Below are 20,900 nucleotides of genomic sequence, written 5' to 3' on the forward strand. Positions count from 1 at the left end.
TTCTATATTTTTGTTAAAAAAAAACAGTAATTCTAAACTTGGGCACAGATAATTTATTTATGAATTAGTCAAGTAAAATATACCAATACACCTCGTAGATTTAATTATTTTAATTATTAATTATTCAAGCAGTAATTTGACATAAATATGTATATTTTGTATTATAGACCTCCAAAAAAAATGTGTCTGAATAATAATAATAATAATACAAAAAAAAACAAAAGTTTGATATTTTGAACTATATTTCTTGAGGATAAGAATCTTTTGAAATGAATAGATAGATAAAAGAAATATCAACTATTTGGTATATATTTGTTTAAAGATTAATAAGCAAATAAAAGCAAAAGCAAGGTCGAGGTAAGTTGATCACAGGAAACAAATTTATTCCGTATTCAGATTAAAATTAACATTGTACAAACATAGGAAAAGCTTGTCAAATCTTGTCAAACTCAATTCAACTTAAAATCTTGTATATTGATACTGATACTGATATTGATATTGATATTGATATGAAGTATCTTTTACATTTACATTCTTTAACAACCCCCCCCCCCCCCACCTAGACCCCCTGTAAATCACACCATTCCACATTGTATGATTTTTTTTATCTAACATTAATATCTCTAAAAAGTTAACAAACAAATACATAGGTACAGAAATAGATAGATAAATAAATAAGCAAGCAAGCAAGCTAAGAACTAAGAACTAAGGACAAATTGTTGACAGTCAAGAATATTATTGAAGTTTAAAAGTATAAAGAAGAAGAAGAATAAGAAGAAAGGTGATCAAATTAATATTTCATGCAAAGGTCGATATACATTCTATCCTTAAAGAAAGGACGAGGGGTCAATTGGGGGTTGAACAGGTTTCAGGACTCTCGGCCCATATCCACACCCTCACCCTCACCCTCACTCATACACACAGATATATACATATATTTATGTGCGTATATGTACGTGTGGGTGTATACAATAACTCAAAAGAAAGAAACAAAAGAATCTGATCAAGTTCATGACCTTATCTCTGCACAGGCCATTCGCCACGTCCACCGAAATATTGACTTGGGGATTTCGGGGCTATATACATACATACACATACAAATATGTATAGCATTATTAGTTGTATTTATACACACCTATACAGCGCTGCCATAGATATTATTGACAATAGTAGTAATACATTTAATTTTCAAGGATAAATTTCATTTTATCTGCAGAACCAAAATGATTATATAACATAAAGAATGATTCTTATTTTTTATTCTTATTCTTATTCTTATTCTTATTCTTATTCTTATTATACACACACACATTTATAGAAGTATATAATTGAAAAAGGTAGCTTAGAATAGTCTTTAATTGAATGTTCTTTGCTATCCTTAGAATAAGGCCTTCTCTTTGTCTTTTTTTTTTTTAAAAAAAAAGACAATGTATGTGGGATGGTTTATAGTTGGGTAATAAAATTAACGTGGTGTTAATAGACATTCTCGAGAAATGCATTAATTTGGAAATTCAAATACAGCTTTACATGCTTAAAGCCATTGTTGAGCATAATGTTTACTGTGTTTAAAATACCAAGCATTATATATGCTTATAAAAAAGGAACAATCGTGTAACCATCTATTTTGAAACATTGAAACATAATACCTGTATTATCATTATTGTAACTGTGACTTGTCGTCTATCGTTTTCTTAATCAGCCATTAATTATCCAGATGATATGCTTTACTTTGTTGAATGATATATATATATATTAGTACTACTGCTGCACATATATCAATAGTAAATTTCCTTGATTGTAATTGCAATTGTAATGAATCAACCAGAACATGATGATGCTGAAATAGATGAAGGAAGAGATGCACTAGTAAAGTAAGCCAAGAAAAAGAAAAAGAAAAAGAAAATTGCCTTATGATTACAATTGTTGACATTTATGTTCAGTAATGTCATCCAGCTTCAGTCTCAATTACGTGGTGAGTTTGGTTATATTAATAGTTTAATAAATAATAATTCATTGTCTTTGTTTTTTTTTGTTATTGTTGGGTTGTAATACAGGACTGATCGCAAGAGTAGACTCGGCCAAGAATGAACATCATTCTCTATTGACCGAGAATCAAATGTTACAAAAGTATATCAACAATTCCTTGACCTCGACAGCTGTATTTGGTGCGACTGGTGGGGCTGTCAATCCAGCCATGGCACAAAGCAAATCTGGGCCAGAACCACCTCGTTAAAGAAAATAATAATAATAATAATAATAATACTACTACTACTATAATTTTTGGTTTTGTAATAATTACAATACTCCTTATAAGCTAAGCGTCATTGAGGAATAGCATTGGATCATTCATGTATGTGACGGGCCTTCTATTGTTCTCAGCCATAAAAGGGGCTGATTGCAAGAGAGATAGAGATAGAGATAGAGATGGGGGTACGAAAGAAAGGGGTGTATTTACAGTGTACTTCTATTGTATGTATAGATATATAGTGTGCGTGTTTGTGTATTTTTTGGGGGGAAAAAAAAAGAGGAAAAGAGGGAGAAAATAAAGAAATATATATATATATATATATAAAAGAGAGAGAGAGAGAGGGAAATACAAGGGGAGAAAGAGGGGGAGAGAGAGGGGGTTGAATTCATAAGGGTTGTTGCATTAACGCGCGCATCGAATGTGGAAAAGGGGGAATGAATCGAGAGAATGGTAATAATATAGGAGAGAGAGAGAGTGCGTGTGTAATACATTCATGGTATTTTACTGCACGGCAATGTCACGAACGAGTCGGGATCTCTTTAAGCTATGACGCTGCGAGTTGGACTGGAGACAAAAAGGGGTCATTTTCGCTTTCTTTCTTTCTTCCTTTCGACGGGGAGGTCAGAATCTATTATTCTCCTTTATTATCGCTGAACGCGGGATTATTACTTATTACTTATTGCTTATTACTTATTACTTATTACTATTGCCATTATTTCATAATTTGTTTTTTGTTCTTTGTAATGGTGATGTATAATACATAAATTAGACTTGGATTTAGATTTAGATTTCATTATCATTATCATTATTGTTAGACAATTGCTCTGTCAAATGATACTATATTATTGCCGTAGAATGCCGGCAAACTTGTTCTGAATTGAAGATAATCCGGATGCTTGGCCAAGGTAATTCCATTAAATTAAACAGTGATTTTAAGACTAAACCATGAGAATATTAAAATAGAATTATAGTAATAATAATACTAATAATAAAAAAGGACATTTCTTCCCAAACTCTGATTTCTAATGAGAATGATCAACCTCTCTCTCTATATATATTACATTGTACTATCTATCTTGTTGGGCTACAGCATATAGAAAGTTTGATATATATATATATATATATATATAAAAGTAAAGTAAAGTAAGAAATACTAGGTGTAGATAGAGTTCATTAAGGGCAGGTTGTTAAGGAGGTGAAGATCGGAGAGTAGCAATGGTATCACAAGCAGCAAGATGGCTCTCTTTGGCACTGGTCTGGTTTCAAATGCCAACATAACTGATTATTATATATACACTATATCAAATCGATCTGTAGCAATTGTTGAATAAGCACCATAATATTACAGTGTATTGTATTGTATTATATTAATTTTATTTAATAAAGTATATTAAGATAAGATGGCTGAATATACCCTATTTGATTTTTCAATATTCTTTTGCCCATCGATCCTGTTGTTTTTTAATTGAGTAAAATCCAGCGCCAATTCGGTCTTCATTTTCCATGCCCGTCCCTCCTTCCCCACTTTGTTACCCTATTTATCTAATGCATCTCTTCAAACCCCCAAATCTGTCCATCAATCCTTCCTACAGCCCCTCCTGTTTGCACTTTTCTTTTTTCTTTTTTACGCTTCTGGCTGTTTTACTCCCTGCTCATCGCGTGTTCCTATTGAGGCACCTCGTTTTGGGCTTGCATTTCTAAAATACTTAATGTGCATTTTTTGTCTCCTTATCAAAAATCAATTTCTCGGTGAACATCTGTGCTTTCTCTTCGTTTTCTTGGCTGTCTATGCAGAAAGAACTAGTGTGTAGGAGATCTTCTATCCCTAGCATCTCCCCTAACCTTTATATCTACTCTATTAATCTTGAACCGTTCTTTTAACCGGTTCCGTCTCCTTTATTAAGCCTACCAAGGACACCTCTCAACTTCTTCGTCTTGAACTTCTTAGTCACGCATCCCGACCACGGACCCTTAAACGTGCTCTGCTAATATTATTGACGATCGCGAGATCTGAATGTTCATCTCAAGACATTAACATCCTAAATCTGACCTCGATCCACATTCAAAACCACACCAAAAAAAAACAATAAAATAAAATAAAATAGTAATAGTAATAGTAATAATAATAATAACAACAATATTATTATTAATAATAATATTAATATTAATAATAACATTAAATAATAATACTCAAACTTGCACCCACACACTCATCCACACACTCACCCACACACTCACCCACACCCACACAAACCTCAACCTCAACCTCAACCTCAACCTCAACCTCAATACCTCTCTTTCTTTCTTTCTTTCTTTCTTTCTTTCTTTCTCTTTCTCTCTCTCTCTATTTCCTTCTTCATTTCCTTCATTCTTTCTCTCTACCTCTCTACCTCTTTACCTCTTACTTCTTTACCTTTCTTTCTTTCTTTCTTTCTTTCTCTCACTCCTAAAGAAAAAAAAGAAGTATGACAAAATCTGAACCCAACGAATCAATCAATGGACCGAACGAGGCCTCTCGTGTATCTGTAGGTCTTAAACTCTATTATACTCGAATTATTTCCCAGACTCACCTTCCTTTAAGATGGACCCTCTTTATCAACGCTTGCTCAAAAAAGGCTTTGCGGATAGCGTCTCAGCAATTGAATACTGCCGCGATGTATGTGCCGAATATGGATTTACGATCAAGCAAGAAGCTAGTGCTAATAAAGTATGTCTAATATTCAATTGCATTGTCTATGTCCACACACTCCGTCCAAATCGAAATGATCTTCTACATTTCTTTAGCTGAGCGGGTCTGAGCGTGTTTCTTATTATTATTATTATTATTATTATTTATCATTATTGAATTCTCTTTCCGGTGCCTAATATACACAAACCCACAAACCCCAAAAAAAACAAAGACTCATAACCTTTAAATAATTCTGTTATCATCATCTAGAACATATACGTCTATTGTTCTCGCGAAGGCCTGCCAGATTCTCAGCGGAACCCCAAACCTTCTCCACAAAGAAAACGACCCTCAAAAAGGTGTGATTGCAAATGGAGAATTGTACTTTCTGAGAACGAACAGGAGCAATGGGAATTCCGGAAGTCGCTAACTGCTACTGCACTTGAGCACAACCACGAGATGATGTCTCCAGACGAGATGGTTAAGGCCTGGCCACCTGAGGTGAGCGACATGATCATTCGTCTTGCACAGCAGAGACTACAGACGCACGAGATACGCGAGGCTGTCAAGCAAAACTTCCCTGACATTACATGGAACGAGCGGCGGTTCTATAATCGACTGACCGAGGAGCGCAAACGAATTAGGCAGCGTGGAGTCGTCGACCGCTCACAGCGCCTACTGTTACTGTCTGCCAGGCTCTGTTCGGTAGTGGCGGGCAACGAAGGATGGGCAATATGTGTAGAAAATGACTTGGTTCGGATGTTCGACAACTTCTGCCAGCTGACGCGCCTCACCCCCGAGGCCATCGAGTCACTTGTGGATATGCAGCAGAACCAAATCCAAAGCGACATGAGTGGAGAACGCTCATTACAGCCACACCGATTGGTGGGAAATTCCACTGGAGACTCCCTCTCGATTGCCGATCCATCGGCCTCAATCGGCATGTCATCCAACAGTGATCTCGAGGACCATTGCTCGGGAACACCCGCAGCCAAGCGTCGCAAGTCCAACTTTAGATCAAACGAGTCCCCCAAGGGAACTCAGGTTGTCACTGTCCCGAGTTATACGCTCTTTGTACGTTCGCAGCCCCTTCGTTCACCCTCTGATTCATCATCCCAAGGCAGTCGTCGGACAATGGCGGACTCTCCAACTGGTCTTGAGAGCCATAGCCCTCAGAATGGACCGCCAACAGCATTCAATGGACCATCTGCCGCTTCATTCTTTGCCCTTACCTCTCCAACATCCTCCTCATCCTCGACTTCAAATATGGCCTTTTCACGTCACAGGATCGACATGCCACAACAACGCAGTATGTCAACCTCTCACCACCCCCACACATCACCTTCTGTTCATGACACACCATTTATGACACACTCTCTATGCCATCGTGCGTCTCCACAACAGCAGCAGCAGCAACATCAACAGCAACAACAACATCAACAACAACAACAGCAGCAACAACAGCAACAACAGCAGCAACAACAGCAACAACAGCAACAGCAACAGCAGCAGCAGCAACAACAGCAACAGCAGCAGCAGCAGCAGCAACAACAGCAGCAACAACAGCAGCAGCAGCAGGCTACTTCTTCCAACTATGCTATGCCCAATGTATCTGCATATAATCTGCAAGCTTCTTTTTCTCCTTATAGCATGTCAGCCACATCTTTCTCTTCGCCCCCTGATATGCCGTTCAACTTTGATGGTGCCAGTATAATGGCTCCTCCCCCAAGTTCGAGCAATATTTTTGGGTCCATGCACAGTACACCGCAACCACATCAGACCGCCAAAGTGCACCACAACCTTGTTCCTGATCGCCACGAGCACACCCACCCTCATGAGCACAGAACACCGGTGTTTGGATACTACGCTGTCAAGAACGATGTTGAATCAGCAGTACTGCAGGAACAGCAGCGGGCCATTATGAGGCAGCAGGAGCACGAGTATGACCAGAGAGTCCAGCGTGGCTACCCTCAAGGATTTACCACACTGCCTATGATCCGTGCTAATAATGAAGATCAACAGGCATCACCTATTGTGGTAGCCACTCCTGCCTCTCAGCAGTGGTCTTGAAAGAAGAAGAAGAAGAAGAAAAAAAGAAGGAAAGAGAAAAAGAAGAAGAAAAAAACGAGCAGCAGTAACAATGACCGCAACAATAACGATAACTATATCAAAATCCATACTTTATAACTACTTAAACTATACATTTATACCTCTATACCTCTACCTATATATTTAACTACCTTACCTATCTACCTATCTACCTACCTATTTAACTATCTGTCTATCTATCTATTTAACTATCTATCTATTTAACTATTTAACTATCTATCTATTTATCTATTTAACTATCTCTCTTTTGCTTGTTTCTATTTTTCATATTATTGTTTTTTTTTCTATAGCCAAATATCTCTTTCATTTCTCAATCCTAATTCTTTCGTATGACCAAGCGCTATTGCGTCTAACTTCTTGTTCTTCCTTTTTCTTTACTTTATTCTTCTGTTATATTTTGATCATTTGTCATTAGCAAGCGGGCCTTTATGCTTTTCCTTTTATTATATTCTATTCTATTCTACTTTATTCTACTCTATTTTATTCTATTTTACATTTTACATATGTTGGAAACATGGTGCCTCTATTTTCTAGTTTTTCATTCTCATTCTCATTCTCATTCTCACTCCAACTCTCCAACTCTCTTATTTACGTAGCCATATATGTAAAAATCTACTATCTTATACTAAAGATGATCAACTTTTTTTTTTTTTTAAAAAAAAAACTATTATACTGGACAGCTTAGTATGTATGAATCTATTCGGCGTGTATTATTATTATTATTATTATTATTATTTTCTTTGGTCCTGTATTGACTATATAATATGTACACCCACCCCACGCACACACGAATGTATGTATGTATGTGCTTATGTATGTATGTATGTGCGTATGTGCGTATGTATGTATTTATGTATGTGTGCATTGTTTTTATTTTTATTATTACTATTACTATTGTTTGTATCCATTAACTTTGTACACAGCATTAGCTCCATTTCATTCTACACCCTTACAAGGTTTGCAGATCTCTTTGATGAGAATTTGAGTACATGACTCTACATAATTGACATTTAAGCTTTCGAGCTTAAGACTATGGACTCTGTCAACCCTGTAATACACATATTAGGCACTAGGACACAATATACCACTATTATTATTACTATAACCATTCTTCCATCTTGTTCTTAAAGACCAGTTAGCTGTAGCTAGACGTACAAGATTCAGTTGAAAGGTGCCAAATCTTATTAAGCTTATTGCAGTTACTAACCTTGACACAAGTCTAGCTAATAGTCTGATAAACGTGGATTTATGGTTTATGTATAGTTTACACTACATAAATCCACATTAGTTAAAAAAGAAGGTCTTGGAATAAAGGAAGATCACTTCTAAATAATTTCAATTCTCTCTCTCTCTCTATCTCTCTTTAGACCATTAATTACTCTCTAAAGAGTAACAACCAGAATATTTCATACATTAAAGCATATACTAGATCGTATTGATGCTGTAGGATATCATCATAATGATCATATTAGTTTGTGGGGACATGAAGTATGTACACCAAAAATAACCTTGACAAATGTGGAAATCTGCTTAAGGAACATACCAGTCTAATGTAAATGAATTTAACTTGTTCCAATAGAAACAAGTATAAAAAGGTACAATTTTGTAATATTAACATTAAAAATAAAACCTCTATCTTTAATATATATATATATACTGACTTCTCATTTTTACTAATATCACTCGACAATTCCCATACCTACTAATCAACCCACTATCCTATTCCCCCCAAAATTTCAATTATCTCTCTCTCTCTATATATATATTTCTTTCTCCCTTTGCCCCCTTATACTTTCTAATCTATACTCTCCTTTTGATTAGAGCAGAAAGAAGGATATGCACGTCAAATAGAAAAAAAAGGAGTAGTGTAATTTATTTATCGCAACCCATCTGAATGCTTTGCAAGGCAACCAATAGTGACAACGGAGGCAAGAGCACTTTGCATTTAATCAAATTTTAAAGTATACTGCTTTGCATATAAAGCAATGCATGCATTTATTTTGCACTCAAGCATGCACACATGCACGTACGCACACACGTACGCACACACGTACATACTTACATACATACATACATACATATACACACGCACGTACGTATGTACAAGATACGTAAAAGTCTATTTACATTATGCTACATTTACCATTTGGGTGCCTTTGCATCTGCATCAATTGTTCTTCTGTATAGATGCGTCCTGTCATGGCCTGGACATCCTCAATTGCCTGCTCACGCTCATTCTCTCGCCGCTTCTGTTTGATCTCCTTTGGGAAATACTGCTTCAAAAGGTTCTGACGAGGCAGGTCCAGATCAATCGCACTGGCAAGCTTTACTGCAGTAGGATGTCGACACACAGGGCAGCTATCCATATGAGCCCTTTGTTGCTTAATCAGGCATCGAACACAGAATACATGACCGCACACCAGCCTAATAGGTCGCCATGCTACCCACATGCACACAGGACAAGCTAAAATAAATAGGGAGTACAAAGATCATGGTAATTTTGTGAGAAATTAATATTAATATTGATATTGATATTAGTAGTAGTAGTAGTACTACTACTACTACTACTACTACTACTATTTTTATTGTTATTTAAGATACATATATATATTAGAAAATTAATTTACAAAGACTTACAGAAATCTTCGGGTTGAAGGATAATAGAGATTAGTTTCTCAGTTAACAAGGCACAAAGGATATGTGCCATCTTTTGATCAAAGAATTTCTTGACCTTTGCAATTTCCGGGAAATTTTGGCTTGCACTGGGTCAAAGAAGCAGAAGCACAACCAAAATTAGAGTTAGGATTAGAATTAGAATCAATAGCAGTTTCCTCTTATCTTCTTCTTCTTTAAAACACTAATAAATACAGATGCATACATATATATACATAAATACATATACATACTTACGTGAGTCCACTTCGCTTGTCATGCTTCTTGAGAATTTTAGTCATTGCAGTATGATTTAAGGCTTGATAGTGCTTCATTGTAATGAGAGCAGTATTGACACCAATAAACTGTTCAAATGCTATTTTTGACGACTTGCTCTTAAGTTTGGTAGCCTAGTAATTATGTGAGTGTTAGCACATATTCAAATATATTTTTTATGCGCCTAAATAAATCAATAGATATATAAGTATGAATGTATTACCAAACGTTTTGATTCTATTTGGTTCATAAACCAGGTCATTTGTTGTTTGGATTTCTGGACAGATCTCATTGTCCTATCAGACTCTATTTTTCCTTTGAATATTTGGGCATCCATGTAAATATTGAAGATTGCACGCCATGTGTACATATCGTCTTTTTCACTGGGTGCAGCCTAACTTTACTTTAGAATCAAAACTCAATTGGTTCCCCTCCTCCTCCTCCTTCAATCTTTAACCTTTTATTCTTACTTACCACCTTGGCCATCTGCGACTCTAATCCGTCAATATCAAGCTTGAACTTATCCGAGGTTGTAGCTTGCAATTTGGACGCTAGATCCATTTCCATCATAAGAGTATAAAAAAACTCATCATCTTGTTCGAGCTCCAATACAAGTGTCTTCATGTGAGGGTCGTCAGTGCTAATCTCTTCGTCGCAGTCCATTATTTCATCAGGTTCGCCAGTGTTCTGGGTCTCCTTGATATTTAGCCCCTCTTCTGCAATTGCATGCATCATGTGCTGCCTTTCCTGATCATGGACAGCCAGGTTCATAAGTTCTTTGATCAGAATAACCGTATCACTTTCTCTCCTGCTCAACCGGTTGTCGTCGTCTATTGTGACCGATGAGTGACTTCCTCGGCGAGAAATCGAAAAGAAGTCTGTGTCGTTTTGGGTTCCTTTGTATTCAATTTCCGGTCGAATGGATGGATTGCTAACTCTTCGAGAGAGAGAGAAGAAGTCTGTATCGTTTTGGGATCCCTTATACTCAAGTCCCGGAGTGCCAGCCTTTGATGCCGGCTTGCTAATCTTAACGGCCTTGTTTCCATTAGAAGTCTCTTGGTCATTGTCATCTTGGCTTTCGTCATCCGAAATGAAGTCTTTATCCTTCAATCTTGTCAGAAGCTTGTGGATTCTCGGCGAATGGCTATTATAGGTAAACTCGATACACGGGCGTACGTTCGGGGGCTCTCCTGTGAAATAATAGTTGATCTTTGGTACACTGGCATGGTCATCGGCATCTTGATCCAGATTGGGTTTGCACAAGGTTTCTCTTAAAAAAGTAGCCGATAAGCCTCGATTCTCGATTTCGTCCGCCACTTTTGCGACTAGCTTCTTGAGGGTGCGATATTGAATTAAATAAGGACGCCAGGCGGACGGGATGTCCTCAGACTCGGTTTCCAGCTGCTTAGCAAACTTCATAGTAGGTTCATTGCCTTTTGGAAGAAAGGGAATAAAAAATAAATTATATGCAATTGATGAGAATAGCAGTGACTCTGTTTCAAGACTTCTTTTACGTTGTATATATAGACAATATATATTTTTTTATAAAAAAAAAGAATGGTTCTTATAGTGATTACCTTCTACTATCGGTGGTACCACGTGATCCTATCCGATTCAGAATAGGCGCTTAATGAGGAAGGACACTTGTCTCTGTGGATCCAACCTTTGTTAAACGAGGCTTTTAATTTTTTTTTACTTGGTAAACTATGATTATCTGTTTAGATTGTTTCTAAACCTAGATCGAATGTGCTACAGCCAGCACCAATATTATTGCGTGTAGCAATGGGTAAAAAGTTGCGTGTTTGACCCCGCACGTATAGACTATCCAAATATTCTGTTTAATCAATTTCCGTTTTTTCTTTTGTTGAATTTTTTTACGGTAACAAATAGTTTAGCTTTAAGTCTAATCTATTGTATTGTATTGTATTGTATTGTATTGTATAAAGCTACTTACTAAGTATCCTTTGCATTTTTTTTTGATCATTGATAATGCCGTCATATCACATCAACTGTTAACGGTAATAATGTCAATAGTAATGCCAATAATAATAGCTGATCAGTTCTTGGTGATTCAAATTAAATAAATAAATATGGTGAGATATCCATATATATATAAATTTATATATTAAGTCTTTTCCCACCGTCCAAGGAAGGTCGTACCCGGAAGCTACCGGTGTCAATACAATTCATTCAGCAATAAAAACCCATTACACAAAATACCGCATCAATAATATACCAAGAAGCGTAATATTTGCATAATTCTTGAGTTTTTTTTTACACTTTGGGCAAAGGGGTAAATTTTATGGCTGTTGACAAAATTTATAAGTCTTTTACAGTTTGCTCCCTCTCTATTTCTCGGTTTTTACTTGATACTTATAGATAGCAGAATTGTCTTTAATATGACTATTAGAGATCTCATATATTAAAAGTAATAATAATAGTAAGGATTTCAATATGTATACAAGTGTATCGACTATCAGCGAGACTTTGATAAACTCAAACAAAGGCAAAAAGAAAGAAAGAAAGAAAAATTCGATACATAGGTCCTGTGTTTCTAGTACAGCAGAATAAAACAAGACGTATAGATGGCTATTGTTGAACAAAACAAAAATAAACCAAAAACCAAAATAAAATAAAGCTACCACATATCACATTTTGCATGGGGATTCATGGGGGTTCCGACTGCACATTGGAATGCTTTTGAAAATTCGCGTGAATTGATTAATGGGCCATTAACTCTCCATCGATCAGGTGCAGATTCGCTTGTACGCAGCTGTCAGACAAAGAAAGATTAGAATTTGGGTGCTCTTTTGTCCGGATCAAGATATTAAGTACTATACCTCTCGAACATCGCTTTCGGGTGTACTCTTGCTACACTTCATTCTCGAGAAGTTGATAAAAAACAGCTGCTCAACACTCCAGTTGACTAGTCCGGGTAAGTGTGCATTGTTGCGCCCTTGAGAAAAACGGGTATTCCATGCTGAATATGCCTCTGCCAGACCACCGTTGTCAGCAAGATTGCTATCAAGTGTCCGTTCACCATCCACCTGATGAATATCCTCTTGTGGTCCCTTGAGAGTAAAATTTGAATACTGTTGTACAAAACAACGTGTCCTGTTGTTGAACTCAGACATGGAATGATTGGACCACCATTGACCCAATGCTCCTTCCTTGTTGTATTGACGACCCGTCAGATCAAACCCATGCTACAAACCATATACCGGATTGAGTACACACAACATTTACATATATGTCATTAGAGTTTTCACTCACGAGCATTGTTTGGCCAATGACCCAGCCCAATGATCCATAGTTTAGATAGTCTGGACCCTGGGAGTCATAGAATGGAGGTTGCAACATCCCGGCGGGAACAATAGCCTTTTAATCACGTTCGTCAGTTCAGTTCAGTTCAGTTCAGTTCAGTTCAGTTCAGTTCAGTCCATCTATTTTATAAAGTATCTTTTTCTTTTCGTTTCTTTTGTTTTTAATATAAAGTCTGAAAGTTAAACCGACCTTGTTCTTTTTGCGACTGTAAGTAGCATCAACATCCTGCGGGTTCACATCCCAAACACCATTGTGAACTGGTTTACCAAGTTGAGCCCACTGCCGCTTCACTGCCCATTCATTTGCACTTTGAACGTTTCCAAAAAAGTCATCTTTTTTTACATTTACAGAGCTATAGAATTCAGCAAGAGAAATCGCTGACTGGGTGTCAGGAAAAGAGCTTGGATAACCAAGTTGATAATTCATCGATTGGACCTTTGTGTGTGTATATGTGTGTTATTAGGTTATTCATGGTAAATAGTTAGAGATGTTTGGGTAAGAATTAAATATTTATCTCTTCTATTAACATTTTTATTTAACTTCCTCACCTTTGAAATCATTTCCTTGCGAGTCTTGTCATCTACCCAAGAGAGACCCTGAAGACTGTCCACAAATGCAGTGACAATAGTAGAAGCCAAGCCTTCAGCTTCTGTTTTTGAGGTACTATCCAGACTGCTGAGCACAAAATAGCGACCCATTAGAAAGCCAATCGAACTGTCCACATGAGATAGACAGGTCTCCCATCGCTCTGGCTTGGCTCTTGCTTCTACGCCATTAAGTTTGGCTTCTAGTTTGCGCCGGGGAGCAAGAAACTCTTCTCCAAGGGTATCTAGATATTTCCATAATGTGCGCCAAACCAAATAAGTTTGGAGTGTACGCGAATTTGTGCTGCCCAGAACATCTTCTGACAAACTGGTGATAAATCGTGGTAGTGGTACAAGCACATCATCAGGCATAGGTACGCCTCTTGGTAGCATTGATTCAACATAAAGCGTCCAGTTAACATTGGGAGCAGTAGCGTGGAGCTTTTCAAGTGACCAGCGTTCATAAATGATACCATTATTAAGGCCGTCCCTGTTTGTGCCAACAGCGATGGTGTCATCATGGTATTTGGCTTGTGCTAGCTTCTTTTCGAATTCAAGAATACGTCTTGCCGTCGCAACTGGACTCCATGATTTCCAGCCAAATTCTCCGGTAGTGTCTTTTTGAAAGACAAGCTCCAAAAGCTCAGTTACGACCTTTGTGTAGGTAGAAAATACATCTGGGTCATCGTAATAATCCCGCGAAGGAAGGCCAACTTCACCCTGCCAGAGTGAAAGGGCAGTTTTGGCAGGGTTGTGTGGATCTGGGACTACCCGTATCTCAAATAGGGCCCAAATATGCTGTTTTCCGAGATGACTCATTGCTTCAGTTAAGCTTTGAACGAAAGGGGGATCCAGTGTGGCCTGCTTGAGGTAGCTGGCTGGAAGGAGTCCTTGAATGTGTCGAAATTGATCATAGAGAGGTTTTATTCCCCGCTTGTCCAATGTATCTTCGTCCATGCAAGCCCCATAAAAGTCTGTCAGTTTGGTGAATATCTGACTGTCCACAATACGATCTGGTCTAGGTAAAGAGCTCGAAGATGAGAGAGATTTTTCAAGGGGATTGCTGTGACTAAGGATCTGGTTCAGGCGTTGCTTGATACGATCTTTTGCCAAACTCTCAACGCTCACTTTGGACTTGGCGTCCGGCAAAACATGATTGTCGATCCAATTACTGCCTATCAACCGAATACGGGGTTTTTTTTTATTAAGGGGTTTGATTTATCCAGCCGCTTATATATTTCTCTTGAATATCACTCCTTTCTCCTTAAGAAAATCATCCAGCTTGAACACTCTAGAGTACTAATGAAATACAGAGAAATAAAAAGGAAGAGACAAGTGTGAAAATTTTCTTACATGTGTAGGCATAAAAATCATCGCACGGATCCAAGTCGGGATTCACGTCCTATATGTTACCAAAATTCACCAAGCGATTAGAAGTCAAATGCATGTACCTCTTTTACGTTTTACAAAAAAATCCCAAATTCTCTGTGTATAACTTTTTTTGTTTATTTATTTATTTTACCTGGAGAATGCTTGCAGCAGACAGAATACAATGTGGCTCGAGACAGATTATCTGTGGATATTAATCACATAAGCTACTGTTTTATAAATTGGATTTTTTTATTTTATTTATCGCGCACCTCGGTGTGATTGTCAATCGGAGGCAACGGAGGTTGCGGAACAGGAAGAGCAGGCGGTAGTTTTGGGCTATCATCATAGCTACTGCGTGCATACAATCCTGTAAACACACACAGTAATATGAAGAGTATTGAACTGACAAAAAACATCAATTTTTCCAACGACGTAAACTGCCCTGGTTGGAGATAGACGGGGTAGCGATATACTCCACTACCATAGTCAGTTGTCGAAACGGCATCACCGCTAGTGTCTGACCGTCTGTCAGGGTCATCGATGCGATCGCGTGCTAAAAGTGGAGATCTAGTATCAGGCATACGGGAAACTGGCTACTAGCAAAAGTATAAAACACAGTGTAGAGCCAGAAAACAAGTCAAGAAAAAAAATATTATAACAAAAGAAGGGGCAGAAGGTAGAAGAAGTAGGCCGACACGAAAAGGGTGAGAGAAAAAACAAGCCAATCGTCATTTCACTTTCTGTTGCAGAACATACACGTGACTTCCGAGACAATTCGGTATTGTCAGTGAACTTGGCAAACTTTGTATTTTGTGTGTATTTATATTTTTTGTACACACATATATACACATGTACACTTTATTTATTCTTCACTGTCTACTAGGGCTTTAAACGAGAATGGCTCAAATATGTAGCCATCTCCCATGTAAAATTTACCATCAAACTCGACCCTGAAGTATATAACTTGTTAGGGCATATCTCTATGACGAATCTTTATATATATATATATATATATATTTATCTATCCACCCACAGCCCAGACTAAAATAAACCTTTAAACTTACCAATGCAGACGAAGGGCGTGGAGAAATGCTGATAAACCTTCCATGCCAAGTAAAATACCAACTGTCAAAACAAACCACATTGAGAAACCAATCACCAAGCCAGCCACGGCTGGGAACCCCGTCAGATTAAACCAGATCTTGAGTGTCATGTCCCACAACACACTCGATAATTCTATCAATATTCATTAATATTTTTATGCATAACATAACATAAGATTATGAGTATACTCACGGGCATGAGCCAAAGATAAAGCCCAAAGGCGAAGATATGACGCAGTGTTGGATATGCAGTTAAGGCAGAATTCGATGGTGTGAATAGTTTGATGAATCATCATCTCACTAAATTCGAACTAACCAAATTTACACTTCAACTTCTTTATTAAACGCTATTACCTCTTCTTCAGTCTCTGCAGTCATGTCATGATCAAACTCGGCTGAATTATGGTCGTCCTCATCATTAGCCACCGTTCTGTATCTGTGATTTTCGTGCTGCTTTTTGAGATAAAATGGTTTCGCAAACCACATCCAGGGTACACATATCAACGCAATCACAATCAGCACTGCTTGAAGAGGGCCCTACAAAGAATTGAATAAACAAACAAACAAACAAACAAACAAGCCAAATATTAACCTGTCCTGGAAACAATTGCTCTTTTGGATCAACTGTTCCTGGTGTCAAAAACATGTAGATCAACATATTTAATAGATTTGGTGGAGCATTTCGGAGAAGCTGGCCGTCTTGACCAACTTCCCACCAGTTCACACTCCATTTGTATATGATACAGAACACAAGATATCCAAAGATAGATTCCATGAACAGGATTTGAGGCAGGAATTCCAGCCACACAAACTCTTTTTTTCCAAAGTAAATGTGGTTGAACACATTGAGACAAATGGCAAATGACATCTAAATTACCAGTATGAGGTAATCTTGCGATTATTTCCAAAATATCTTACATGAAAGACACCAATAATAATAGCCTGTTTCATCTTGTATGAATTTGAAAACAGTAAGAAATTTTCTGATCCATGCCAGGCCTACATAAGCATTAATAAAAAAAATTAATAAGGTTTTCTTTGGAATAAGCAACAATCATTATGCATATATATAAAAAAAATCATGCTACGTAATAATTACAGGATCAAATCCAAAAGAATAGACATGTCCATTTGTGTGAGCCTCGATAGGTCCAGTACCGTTGTGTCTGGGCCAGTCAAACCCAGACTTTCCGAGAGAAAGCGAAAGAGAAAATATATCGTTGTAGATAATACCAGTAAATATGGAGAAAATGCCCATCATCAACATCATATAACGACCACTAAAGAACATAGAGAATATTTCGCCTTTGTTGGATGACAACCTCTTTTCGTTTAGCACAAGGTATAGGGCAAATAGAAACAACAAGAAACCATGTCCGATATCCCCGAACATGACTGCAAACAAAAATGGGAAGGTAACAATGGTAAATAACCCAGGGTTGACCTCACGATAACGTGCAATGCCATATGCATCGATAATTGACTGGAATCCCGAAGTGAGGCGATTGGTGCGATGGTATGTTGGTGGTGCTGCATGAGTAGATATTGGAGTAAGAATTGAGGATAAATTTGTACCAGAGGCTGCCTATAGAAAATATTAGAAGGCATTTGCATAAATAAAACAAAAGCTATTTTTAATGCTTACGACAGTCTCACGAAGTGATGTTTTAATTATATGGATATAACTGGTTGGACACCATCCCTCGGCTATCATGCATTTTCGATCTGGGTCATAACTTAAAAGATTCATGATATGAAAAGTCGCCTTTTCTTTGCGCACCATTGTTGTCCACGCAGCAAGTTGTTTAGCGATCTTGACGAGTTCACTTTGGCGTGCGTTCTCTGTGTTGACAAGAACAGTAGAAAGATCTTCAAGGCGAGAGACAACATCGATAATTGTGTCTCTGCGCTTGTCAGGTTCATCGGCAACATCGTACAAAGTTCCACCCAGACCTTCGGATATTTTCCTGATTTTATTGACAACTTGCAAGCCATGCGCAAAAATTGCAAACACGTTTTTCTCGGTCGATCTCTCATTCGACGGGTCGTCGTCTATTTCGACCGAATACATCAGCAAATTGCCACGCAGCGAACGCCACAAGACACGTTCAAATGTTGCTACTTTAGAGCGTTCAATTACGCCAGTCACGTGCCCTGGATAAATCGAGCTCATATCCAACAATGAAATGTCTGATGTGCTGTTTAGCAAAGGCGCAGTGTCGTCGAGGGTATCTACAGCATGGCGTCTATCCTTCGACTCTGCCTAAAAACATTTTTTTTTAAAAAAAAAGGTATTTCTGGCCACATGTCAGAAAATCATCGGTCACAGTATAGCCCAATCGAACATGCCTGTCTGAAGAAAGTCTCGGACTCACCCAAGACATGACGGAGTTCGGTGAGTTGCAGGAAGCGGTGTTGGAGAGACTCGTACGAAACATTCATCTCCACCATCCGACTCTCATGACGTCCGAGGGTTTCTTCAAGGTCATCGACTTGCTGGGCAGAACGTGCACGTGTAGATTCTGGGTTTTTAAGGGTTTGGATAGTGATGCCGGCATGTTCGATTTGTGTCTGAAGGAAACCTACGAGATCTTTATTTTCAATTCAAGTCTATATTTGAATAATAAAGGAGAAGCTACGAACGACATTGGCGCTCCATGGCATCGAGTCTTCTGATTTGAGCTACGTAATGCCTTTGAAATGGATTCAGATCTGGATTAAGCTGTGCGTATCATTTACGTTATGTTGAGTTTTTTTTTCTTTTTATTTTAGTGTCACATTCTGTACATCTTATTTGTATTAAATGAGACAATACCTACATCGATAAACTGGACCATTGCAAGCTCTCCTAGTTCTGCTATGCATGAATGAGCTACTTCAGAGGGAATGTACATCTGAACGAGAGACATCTCCTCTGAGCGGAATAGGGAAGTCATACTATGAAAAGTGGTCAAGTGAAAACTAGAAAGGTAGTATATTTTTTTTTATTATATTATATATTGGTTGCAGGAAACTTGTTTGGTACGTATGATCCAAGTCTTACAGCTTAATGAGATGATGGGCGTGACTGACTTATGACGTTTACGGTTTGTTCCAATTTAAATTGCAAAATGTTCGACTTAATTGTTTTACTGTTTTTTGTACTTGTTCTTATTTTTTCTTGATTCTTACCTCTTACTTATCGCCTATTGCTTATTGCTTCTCCTACCTCTTGTTACTTGTTCATCTTTATCGACTCTGTTAAATGATCAAAAGCTTTGTAAAGTTCAAGCAGGTGAGGAGAAAATAGTTTTTTTTTATGTATTTACTTAGACATTTATATACATCTATACACACACACATATATATATATATATGTATAAGTATATGTATATAAAACCCTTGATCTTTGCGATTATTATCATTTTGGGTTGGTTTTCTAAAGGTGTCTGTGCATTCTTATATGCATGTCACCTATTATACTCTATCTGTATTCTTCTCCTGAAAAGAGAAATTATATACATATACAGTCATATTTGTATACATTTGTTTATATGTTCTAGTTCTAGTTCTAGTTCTAGTTCTAGCTTTGTAAAAACTCAATTTTTATTTTTACTTGATTGCATACTAGAAACTATTGATAGCATATTGCGTATATGGTACATTTACTCACACGTGTTATGATTGTATTTTTAGTGGACGGGAGAGCGTCTTGGGGCTGCAAAAGCAACCTTGCAGACAGATGATTTCCAATGCATGCAAATGGAGACAGAAAAAAGACTGGCGGAGTTCGAGATACTCTATAATGTCGCCAAGTCAACACACGTGTATTTGTCTAAGAGAAAAGTGTCGCCAGAAGACAACAAGATAAAGATGTCAGCTTTAGAGACATTTGGACAGACTCTTTTTAGATGTGGCTCTGAGCGTGATGAATATTCAGACCTTGGTAAGAGCAATAATAGCCATATTGTTGTTATTGTCAGCGTTTGAGACCGGTGGGCTGATCTCCTATTTTAGGTGCTGTCATGGCAAAAATGGGTGGGGCGGAGAAGCAAATATCTGTATTTCAGACTGAGTTCTCTGATGTTCTTAAGGATCGCTACATTGCTATGCTTAACGGAGGCCTTCGATTATTCAAAGAGTACAGTTCGCTCAAGAAGAAACTTGAATCTAGAAGACTTGATCATGATGCCAAGCAAACCCGTGTTAACAAGGCAAAGAAAGAGAAGTTGGAGTGGGAGCATGAATATCAAGCCGCAAAAATGAAATATGAAGAGACAAGACAAAATTTGATCAACAAGATGGTGGAGATTGAAGACTATGAGGTACATTGCCACTAGTCATTTTCATTCTATTTACTAAATTAATTGGGATTATATTTTCATCAGGGGGTCCATCGTAGTGAACTCCGTATCTTACTCGAAGCCCAATACTCTTACCACCTTAAATCTCTCGAAATTATCGACAGTCTCCGTAAGGATTGGCCTATGCCAACCGATGATGGTTACGCCAACTACGATCACACTGGGTACGCAAAGTCACACAGATCAACAGCCACCTATCTCAGCAGTAGCGATGGGGGCCAA

General features: G+C 37.7%; 5 protein-coding genes across 5 annotated transcripts; 2 read left to right on the top strand and 3 right to left on the bottom strand.

The window, feature by feature from the left end:
- Window positions 1-1,812: 1,812 nt before the first annotated feature.
- On the top strand, window positions 1,813-2,233 carry PHYBLDRAFT_145268 (hypothetical protein; the record flags this gene model as incomplete). The annotated part of the gene is made up of 3 exons (XM_018431401.1): window positions 1,813-1,871; window positions 1,941-1,972; window positions 2,055-2,233. 3 exons carry the CDS (start codon window positions 1,813-1,815, stop codon window positions 2,231-2,233), a joined length of 270 nt encoding a protein of 89 aa, XP_018291836.1.
- A 2,596-nt stretch (window positions 2,234-4,829) lies between these two features.
- PHYBLDRAFT_168229 (hypothetical protein) lies at window positions 4,830-6,986 on the top strand (the record flags this gene model as incomplete). The annotated part of the gene is made up of 3 exons (XM_018435822.1): window positions 4,830-4,955; window positions 5,187-6,225; window positions 6,547-6,986. The coding sequence occupies 3 exons, from the start codon at window positions 4,830-4,832 to the stop codon at window positions 6,984-6,986; spliced, it is 1,605 nt and encodes a 534-aa protein (XP_018291837.1).
- Window positions 6,987-8,897: 1,911 nt separating this feature from the next.
- On the bottom strand, window positions 8,898-11,372 carry PHYBLDRAFT_145270 (hypothetical protein; the record flags this gene model as incomplete). Its single annotated transcript, XM_018431402.1, has 6 exons — window positions 8,898-8,962; window positions 9,169-9,489; window positions 9,663-9,787; window positions 9,936-10,087; window positions 10,177-10,347; window positions 10,428-11,372. The coding sequence occupies 6 exons, from the start codon at window positions 11,370-11,372 to the stop codon at window positions 8,898-8,900; spliced, it is 1,779 nt and encodes a 592-aa protein (XP_018291838.1).
- A 1,219-nt stretch (window positions 11,373-12,591) lies between these two features.
- Window positions 12,592-15,431, bottom strand: PHYBLDRAFT_112411 (hypothetical protein; the record flags this gene model as incomplete). Its single annotated transcript, XM_018428279.1, has 7 exons — window positions 12,592-12,726; window positions 12,794-13,159; window positions 13,227-13,331; window positions 13,467-13,712; window positions 13,826-15,036; window positions 15,215-15,263; window positions 15,384-15,431. Coding segments are annotated over 7 exons (2,160 nt in total), but the record flags the coding sequence as incomplete, so codon positions are not given.
- A 663-nt stretch (window positions 15,432-16,094) lies between these two features.
- PHYBLDRAFT_155347 (hypothetical protein) lies at window positions 16,095-19,271 on the bottom strand (the record flags this gene model as incomplete). The annotated part of the gene is made up of 11 exons (XM_018433396.1): window positions 16,095-16,182; window positions 16,297-16,468; window positions 16,529-16,646; window positions 16,690-16,872; window positions 16,928-17,203; window positions 17,254-17,334; window positions 17,435-17,920; window positions 17,981-18,594; window positions 18,711-18,917; window positions 18,979-19,057; window positions 19,155-19,271. The coding sequence occupies 11 exons, from the start codon at window positions 19,269-19,271 to the stop codon at window positions 16,095-16,097; spliced, it is 2,421 nt and encodes an 806-aa protein (XP_018291840.1).
- Between the last annotated feature and the right edge of the window lie 1,629 nt (window positions 19,272-20,900).

This window comes from Phycomyces blakesleeanus, assembly GCF_001638985.1.
Source record: "Phycomyces blakesleeanus NRRL 1555(-) unplaced genomic scaffold PHYBLscaffold_10, whole genome shotgun sequence".
Lineage (NCBI taxonomy): Eukaryota > Fungi > Mucoromycota > Mucoromycetes > Mucorales > Phycomycetaceae > Phycomyces > Phycomyces blakesleeanus.